Source organism: Setaria viridis, chromosome 2 (genome assembly GCF_005286985.2).
Source record: "Setaria viridis chromosome 2, Setaria_viridis_v4.0, whole genome shotgun sequence".
Lineage (NCBI taxonomy): Eukaryota > Viridiplantae > Streptophyta > Magnoliopsida > Poales > Poaceae > Setaria > Setaria viridis.
In genome coordinates, this window is record NC_048264.2 from 47,659,897 (window position 1) to 47,668,445 (window position 8,549).

Consider the following 8,549-nt stretch of genomic DNA (forward strand, 5'->3'; position numbering starts at 1 on the left):
TAGAGAGAGCAACTAGCAAGGTTCGTCTTGCCAAGCAAGGTTAGTAGGCAGGTTAGGCAAGACAACCAAACATACTTGGCACCATCGATGCTGCTTCTCCAAAGAGAGAACACCTGGTGCGATTCAAAATCAACTCTAAAAGAATCCGGAGAGAGGAGAGGTCATGTGGAGAGATGAGAGAAGATGCCCAGTCCTCGAGATTCTTCATATGCATTTGGAAAACTGAGGGGGCATTTTCTTCCACTGTCTTATTTTTAGCACGTGTCACATCGAATGTAGATACTAATTAGGAGTATTAAACGTAGACTATTTACAAAACCAATTACATAAGTGGAGGCTAAACAGCGAGGCGAATCTATTAAGCCTAATTAATCCATCATTAGCAAATATTTACTGTAGCAATACATTGTCAAATCATGGACCAATTAGGCTTAATAGATTCGTCTCGCCGTTTAGATTCGTCTTATGTAATGGGTTTTCTAAATAGTCTACGTTTAATACTCCTAATTAGTATCTAAACATTCGATGTGACGGGTGCTAAAAATAAGTCAGTGGAAGAAAACGGGACCTGAGTCTTTCCTTTGGACACTGAATCTCCTCTCCTGCATAGTGCATACCCTCCAGGCCAGGCACTCCATATACAACACAAAAACAAAACGTCTGCACGCACCTTACTTCCTACTACAGTAGTATAGGAAGTGCCTAGCTCAACTGGTTAGGATGAGAGGGGTGGTCGTGCACTCTAACCACCCAGGTTCGAATCCCCTCTAGCTTAAATTTGGCCGTTTAGATTCGTCTTATGTAATGGGTTTTGTAAATAGTCTACGTTTAATACTCCTAATTAGTATCTAAATATTCGATGTGACGGGTGCTAAAAATAAGTCAGTGGAAGAAAACGGGACCTGAGTCTTTCCTTTGGACACTGAATCTCCTCTCCTGCATAGTGCATACCCTCCAGGCCAGGCACTCCATATACAACACAAAATCAAAACGTCTGCACGCACCTTACTTCCTACTACAGTAGTATAGGAAGTGCCTAGCTCAACTGGTTAGGATGAGAGGGGTGGTCGTGCACTCTAACCACCCAGGTTCGAATCCCCTCTAGCTTAAATTTGGATGCATATTTCTTCTTCTTAATGAAAAATCACCTAGCTCCTCCTAGGTTGATCTAATTATTACACTAGTATCTACAGAGCAGAGCAGAAGCACAGCACCACCAGGCCTCAAGCCGAGAGTCTTTCCATATTTCTGAACTTGTCCTTCAGATCGATCTGCACATCAGACTAAAAAAATTCAATCCCAAGTCTTCGTCCAAGGCCAGAAATGGAATGCCAGCCAGAATGCATACCGTTGATCTCTCTTCAAAGATGACAGGGTATGCCATTTTGATATCTTTCCAATTGCCTTTGCCATACCTTTGCGTCACAATACCAAAATTAGGGTACAAGGTCACTTTACTGAAGTTGGAACAAAATGTTAAGACAGTAAGACAGAAAATATTACTCACTTCTCAACCCCTTCCAGCAAGGTTTTTTCCTCTATCTCAATCCACTTCTTTCTGACCTTATGTGCACATGTAGGGGAAGGATGTGGTTTCCTCTCGAAAGGGGGTAACTCACGCTTCCCTAATGGCCTGTCATCATTAGAGTCATCCAAGCCATCCCACTGCACCCAAAAAGATGGCAAAATATCATCACCATACTGCACAAACATATAGAAGAAATATGTGTTGAGGGCAATAAGATTACCCTAACAGTCTGCCAGAAATACATACAGAGAACAAACACCTCATGCATAAATAGATGCATTTGTACCAAGAGATACACATAAACATACTGAAACCAAAAAGGCAACCTTGTGTGGAAACATTGGTAATCAAAGCTGGCAAGCTAAGCTGCAATTGAAGTTACTAGAAGATGGATACTTCTATAAGGGATTGATTGGCGTCATCTAATATGTAGGCGGTGACATGTAACCTTCATAACAAGAATAAAAGCACAATGAATTACCTCATAAGTACTTGCATTGGGATGTCTCTCCATAAGACTGCGCTTTTTAGACGCAGGGACAGACTTCTCCGGAAGTTGGACACCCTGTGCTCCTCCTATCAACGCATTTTGATGCTCAGCCGTACCTTCTTGAGCACAGCCAGCTTCACTGCTTTTCTTCGAAGGATCAGCCTCATGGTTTCGTTGAGCAACATCAGCTTCATTAGCATTGTTTGCGTTATCATCTTGCATAAGCTTGGCTAAAATCTCACGCTCTGTGGACTCCCCTACTGCATGAAGTAACCACAAATTTCATTAATTCATTCTTAGGTAGTACTTACTCAAAACAACAACTGGAAAGATAAACATGGTAATTGTTTCGAGAGAAAAAAGACTAGGATAATGGATTATGCAAGATTTTTCTTTTTTGGAGGTACCGAGCAGGCGAAGCTTTGTACGATTGGCATGGTCCGCGGCGGCCCACGCGTGGAGGGACCTGTGTCCGGCGAGCCGGTCGGCGGCGAGCTCGAGCGTGGAGGGTGGGAGATTGGCCCACTCATGGTCGAGGAGGCGCTTGAGATCGGCCACCGCGGCCCTAGCCCCGTCCTCTTGTTCGTTTTCTGCGAGAGAGAGCTGGTAGGGGAAGCAGGCGGCGGCGTCGGGGTCGGCGAGGACCCTCCGCGCCTTGCGGAGGAGTGTGAAGGAGCAGGAGGTGTCTTCAGGGTGGAGGGCGGCGTGGAGGGCGCGGAGCACTAGGGCTTTGCGGAGGCGCGGGGAGGTGCGGGGCGACGAGGAGGGTAGGGAGCCGAGGATGGCGGTGAATACGGCGTGGGGGATGCGGCGGTTGCCGGCGATGAACTCGAGAACGAGGAAAGCGTCGGCGGCGGCTAGCGGCGGCATGGCGGCGATGGCGATGCGAAACGACGAATGGGTGCAGGCCGGTGGGCTGGGCCTGGGCATGGCGGTTGATGATGACAAACGGGCGAGCGTCATTGGGCCTAATGTGGTTTTCGCGGCCCAATGAAAGTCGCGCTAGATTTCCTTTGTTTTTTTGTAGTTAAGACAGTGGATGCAAATTGCTTCATGAGACATGCATGCGAATGCCATGCGATAAAATCCCCAAAACATCATAATGCATAAAAGTTCAATGACATGGAAACACCTGCGCGAACAAAGCCACTATGAATGAAAGCAAAGTTGAATGACCAGTTTCACACGGCTTCATGTCTTGATAATGTGTCATTATTTCCAAAGAGCACAAAAGCCACAAAACTGGAACAGAAAAAGAAAACGCTCGTACATGGCAAAACTTTCAAAATGCAGGTTCGGTATGTTGAGCCTCCTGCAAACAGGCATGTTAGGGTCCTGTTATTTCGATATAGTTTGTACTAAGAAGTGAAGATCTGCATCTCATCAGGGGAATTTGATCGGCTCCGGCTGAAGTGCCTTCTTTACTAGCTCTGATTGCTCCTGCACATGAACCGACAGGAAGCCAGTGGCTGTAGCAGCTGAAGGTGCTCTGCCGACGTACTTGATATCTTCAAATGAACCCCGCCCGAGAGCCTTCATGGCAGTATACAGCCGAGGAGAGATGTAGCTGTATGCACCCATGTTCATGGGCTCCTCCTGGCACCACACAATCTCCGCATCTACACCGTGCAAACATGACATTCAAAATGTGTCCAGAATTATCAATGCGTCGCAACAGCTTAGGAAATTAGGAAAAAAATACTATGGTTTAGGCAAACTATTAAAATGAAACATTAAACACTCGAGATTAAAGCTCACGTACTTGGATATCTCTTGAGCTCTCTTTGGATAAGGTCGTACGGGAATGGGCAAAGTTGCTCAACCCTGCAAATTGCAATGTCACTGCGCTCTGACTTTTTACGCTCTTCGTCAAGTTCATAGTAAACCTACAATGCAGCAATTGGTTCAATATTTCCTGGACCAGTAATTTGCTTGATTTGACATTGAAACAGGCATACTTACTTTCCCAGAACATAATATAAGACGGTTGATACCCTCCTCGACTTGCTTGTGATCGTTGCGGTCCTTTATCAGCCGCTTGAAACGTGTTCCCTGCTTATCAAATCCTAGATGGCCTTCAACATCATCAAACTCAGAAAGATTGGACTTGCAATCCTTGTGCCGAAGCAGGTTCTTGGGAGCTGTTACAATCAGTGGCTTCCGGAACTCCCTATGTATCTAGAGCATCCCAACCACAAACAGTAGGCGAGAATTGAAAGAATGATTCATGTGAGCAAAATGGCATCACAATGCTAGGATCAGAAAAACAAAACTGCACATTGAGGTAAGCTGACCTGACGACGCAACACGTGGAAATAATTTGCAGGAGTTGTCACATTCACAACTTGCCAGTTACACTCTTGGATCTGCTTGCGAAGTGTCGGTTCCATCTCAGGTATGACAAAAGGATTATCATCACTCATCTGGTGCAAAAGAATTACCAGTTTCATGTAAGCAACCAAGTTCAAGTTCTGGTCCAAACATTCCCAGCCCAGCAGAAGGTCTGGATCATAACCAAAAGGAAATGTACCGAATCTATGTACACATACATGACATGATTATTGGCTGCCACACAAAAAAGAATTCTACAGATGCATTAAAAAAGCATAATTTCTTTTCAAATGGTTTGAATAAAAAACAAATATCTCACAGAGAAGAATTTGTAGCTGTATACTCGCATAGCACTTTGCCAAACAAAAGAAGATTTGTTTGGATCCGGACAAAAAAAATTGAATAATATATTTTAAATAATTCGGATAAAACCAATTATCTCATGTTAGATAATTGATGGTAGAGCAAGGATGCAAAAAAAGGGCCTCCTTGCTGCTGATGTGCTAAATAACACTAACAAATAAACAAATATTGCAGCTGTGAGTTACCTGAAGGAAGCGCTCCAAACGAGAACTGGAATGTTCAGGGCCTTGGCCATCATAACCATGAGGAAGCAGAACAACAAGGCCAGTTTGGCGCAACCATTTTGCCTCTCCACTGCTCAGAAACTGGTCAAACATCACTTGCGCGCCATTGGCAAAGTCACCAAATTGTGCTTCCCAAAGAACCAATGAATTAGGGTTCTCCATGGAGTAACCCAATTCAAACCCAAGGACAGCAAATTCTGAAAGCGAACTGCAAACAGAGTAATACATAACATAAGGAGAACTACCCTTCTGACCGAAATATGACTAGAAATTTGGCGGATCCATAAGTAAACTTACCTGTTACTTACAGTAAACAGCTCCTCACTTTGATTCATTGCAACATGGTCAAGTGGGCAGTACTTCGCTCCAGTATCCTGGTCATGCAGAACTGCATGCCGGTGGCTGAAAGTTCCTCTTTCCACATCCTGTCCACTTAGCCTAACATGATTGCCTTCCACTATAAGTGTTGCAAAGGCTAGGGCTTCTGCAACAGCCCAATCAATTCCTTCACCACTCTCAATCATAGCTGCACGCAGCTCAAAAATCTTCTTCACTGCTCTGTGTGGCCTGAAGTTTTCAGGCAGTGTAGTAATTGCTTGTCCTACACGTTTCAGTATCTCCGGCTTGACCCTGCATAGAAGGCATTTTCAACATCCAATAGTTAAAATAAAAGACCATAAAAAGTAAAATCAACAGAGAGATTGCTGTTACCCAGTGTTCCGAACACGCGATATTTGCTCTGGCGACTTAAAGCCAGTCCAATAAGCAGAGAGCCAATCCCTCTTGTTGGGAACATAGTCTTTGCTCTTTGTAAACTCTTCATTCAAGATTCGGTTCACCTTGTCATGGATCCTCTGGACATCTTCTTTCGAGACTTCACCTGTTCCTAGCAGTTTCTGCTCATAAAGCTTCAATGAACTGGGATGGTTCTTAATGACCTGTCACAGACAATTCTCACCAGGGTCAAGCAAAGCGCTAAGAAACAAAGCATATTTAAAAGGGAGGGGAGGAAGATAGAGAACATATTTAGTAACCTTCTACACGACCAGCTTAACCTTCTACACGACCAGCTTAAAGACTATCTAGTTTTCGTCTAAGAAAAAGCATAAGAATACGGAGTTAACAGAAAAAAGATGCACGTGAGCTAAAAAAAACCGAACAAGAGCTGTAAACTACATATGGGAAAATGGCTATGAGAAAAAAAAATCTGAACTAGTAGTAGTAGGGTTACCTGATACATCTTTGGCTGTGTGAAGGAGGGTTCATCGATTTCGTTATGCCCAAAACGGCGGTAGCAGATTAGATCGACGACGACATCTGAGTGAAAAGTCTGGCGCCACTCAGCTGCAAGCTCACATACACGGACAACAGCCTCTAAATCATCACCATTTACATGGAATATAGGAGCATTCAGGGCTTTGGCAACATCTGTGCAGTACTGGGAGGACCTGCCAGCTCTTGGATCAGTCGTAAAGGCGACTTGGTTGTTAACAACAATATGTATGGTTCCACCAGTAGTGTAGTTTGGGAGAGCACTTAGATGGAGCGTCTCATAGACCACACCCTGGCCAGCAAAGCTACCATCTCCGTGTATCAGAATACCCATGTTCTTTGTCCTGTCGGCATCATTGGAGTAGAATTGCTTGGCACGCGTCTTGCCAATGACAACAGGATCAACAGCTTCCAGATGACTGGGATTGGCGACCAAAGACAAGTGAATCCTCTTGCCACCACGAGTTGGGCGGTCATAAGAGGTACCCAGGTGGTACTTGACATCACCAGTTCCAGTGTAGAGCCCATCCTCACCTTCAACAGGCCTTGTGCCGCCAGTGAACTCGCTGAATATCTGAGACAATGGCTTGCGGACGACGTTACCAAGGACATTGAGCCTCCCCCTGTGCGGCATCCCAATGACGATGTTCTCGACGCCGAGGTCAGCAGCCCTATCGAACATCTCCTTCATGCCAGGGATGAGTGTCTCACCACCCTCAAGGCCAAACCTCTTGGCGGTGGCCCACTTGGTGGCGAGGAAGTTCTCGAACTGCGTGCTCCAGATGAGCCTGTCGAGCATGACGAGGCGACGTTCCTTGTCATAGTCCCTGGGCTTGGCGGTCTCGATTTTTTCCCTGAGCCAGTTGCACTTGTCCCTGTCGGGGATGTGCATGTACTCGTAGCCGATGGGGCCGCAGTAGGCCTGCTGGAGCTTGCTGAGGATCTCGCGGAGGGTGAGGACAGGGCGGTTCTCGGAGAGGAAGCCGGACATCCTCCAGACGCCGAGGAAGAACTCCCTGTCGAGGTCGGCGTCGGTGAAGCCGTAGAGGCCGAGGTGGAGGTCCTCGGGGACGGCACGGTCGTCGAGGCCGAGGGGGTCGAGCTTGGCCATCATGTGGCCGTTGACCTGGTAGGCCCTGACGAGGAGGAGGAGCTGCATGCTCTCCTGGATGGTCTGGCCGGAGACGCCGGCGGAGGGGGAGGCCTGGGCGACGAAGTTGCGGAAGAAGTTGTCCCAGGACTCGTCGACGGAGGAGGGGTCGACCTCCCAGGCGCGCTGGAGCTCCTCGAGGTAGACGCTGCTGGTGCCGTCGAGGAAGCTATCGGAGAGGCGGGAGAGCGGGACGGCCCGGGGCGCGGGGGCGGCGGAGCGAGGCCGCAGGGCGGTGGAGTGGAAGCCGCGGGCGCATCGGGTGGCGGCGGCGGCTGTCGGCGCGCGGGTGGCGAGGCTGCGGCGGAGGGCGAGGCGGGCAGCGCCCGAGGCGGCGCGGAACCACGTCATCGCTCCCTACCTCCCTCCCTCCCTCCCTCTTCGCTCAGCAGACGAATGAGAGAGAGGTGAGAATGAGATCTCGTGTAAGGAGGTCAAACAATCCCCCTCCCAAATACAAGACAACGGGAGGGAAGGAAACGAACGGAATGGGCTATGCATCGGAGAAGAAGAAATACCTGGCGCAGGACCCGCGCGAAACCCTAGACCGGGCTGCGAGAGGGGAGGGAAATCCAGGAGAGCGAGATCTCCCCGGCGGCGGCAGGGCGGCGGCGGCGGCGACGAGTTCTGTCGGGGGGACGAAGAAGGAAGGAAGGACCGAATCGAACTGAATGGGACTTTTCAATGCGATGCGGGGCCCACCACACCAGGACAGTCGGTCGCCTTCCGCCGTTTCTCTTCTTCTCCTCTTGTCTGCTTTTTTTTGTTATTATTTATTCTTGGGGAAGGGTCCAAATCGAAAACTCACCACCGGTGGGCCACGCCATGATATGGTGGGCCTTGGCTGAATCTAGCTCCGTTGCTTTCCATGCACCACATATGGGCCCGTCGTTCACGAAGATTTGTTGGGCCCACTTGGTGGAGCATCTATAAACCCTAAACCCTGCAACGCTTCGACAGACAACAAATGCTCCAACAAAAGTTAAGAGGTGTAAACAGTGGTATGATTTGCGCAAGGTTAGGAAACAACATAGGAATTTTTTTTAAAAAAATACTGTTGATGTTTCAGCTTGGGAGTATGAGCACCTAGTCATCTTCACTTTCCATGAGCCCTCCCTACACACCATGTTCAACTATCATCCATCCACCCTTATCCATCCCAACCATCATCTCATTAGGTTTCTTTTAGAA

General features: G+C 47.8%; 2 protein-coding genes across 3 annotated transcripts; both read right to left on the minus strand.

The window, feature by feature from the left end:
• Positions 1-886: 886 nt before the first annotated feature.
• On the minus strand, positions 887-3,016 carry LOC117843937 (uncharacterized). 2 transcript variants are annotated; one of them, XM_034724721.2, is made up of 5 exons: positions 2,426-3,016; positions 2,010-2,278; positions 1,508-1,665; positions 1,349-1,415; positions 887-1,271 (listed from the first exon to the last, which is right to left on the minus strand). In XM_034724721.2, the coding sequence occupies exons 1-5, from the start codon at positions 2,979-2,981 to the stop codon at positions 1,224-1,226; spliced, it is 1,098 nt and encodes a 365-aa protein (XP_034580612.1). In that variant the 5' UTR covers positions 2,982-3,016; the 3' UTR covers positions 887-1,223. The 2 variants fall into 2 exon arrangements, with proteins under 2 accessions (XP_034580612.1, XP_034580611.1); XM_034724720.2 differs by having other exon boundaries at positions 887-1,283.
• Positions 3,017-3,151: 135 nt separating this feature from the next.
• LOC117843936 (uncharacterized) lies at positions 3,152-8,042 on the minus strand. Its single transcript, XM_034724719.2, has 9 exons — positions 7,877-8,042; positions 6,168-7,737; positions 5,648-5,874; positions 5,234-5,566; positions 4,898-5,144; positions 4,313-4,441; positions 3,981-4,196; positions 3,781-3,904; positions 3,152-3,637 (listed from the first exon to the last, which is right to left on the minus strand). Exons 2-9 carry the CDS (start codon positions 7,707-7,709, stop codon positions 3,402-3,404), a joined length of 3,054 nt encoding a protein of 1,017 aa, XP_034580610.1. The 5' UTR covers positions 7,710-7,737; positions 7,877-8,042; the 3' UTR covers positions 3,152-3,401.
• Positions 8,043-8,549: the final 507 nt, after the last annotated feature.

Coding starts and splice junctions, on each gene's coding strand:
- LOC117843937 (XM_034724720.2), bottom strand. CDS start 2,981: ATGACGCTCGCCCGTTTGTCATCATCAACCGCCATGCCCAGGCCCAGC. Junction 1,416..1,507: donor TTGCTGGAAGGGGTTGAGAA/GTGAGTAATATT, acceptor TGTGACGCAAAG/GTATGGCAAAGGCAATTGGA. Junction 1,284..1,348: donor TCTTTGAAGAGAGATCAACG/GTATGCATTCTG, acceptor GAATTTTTTTAG/TCTGATGTGCAGATCGATCT.
- LOC117843936 (XM_034724719.2), bottom strand. CDS start 7,709: ATGACGTGGTTCCGCGCCGCCTCGGGCGCTGCCCGCCTCGCCCTCCGC. Junction 4,197..4,312: donor TCCACGTGTTGCGTCGTCAG/GTCAGCTTACCT, acceptor GGGATGCTCTAG/ATACATAGGGAGTTCCGGAA. Junction 3,905..3,980: donor TTATATTATGTTCTGGGAAA/GTAAGTATGCCT, acceptor GCTGCATTGTAG/GTTTACTATGAACTTGACGA.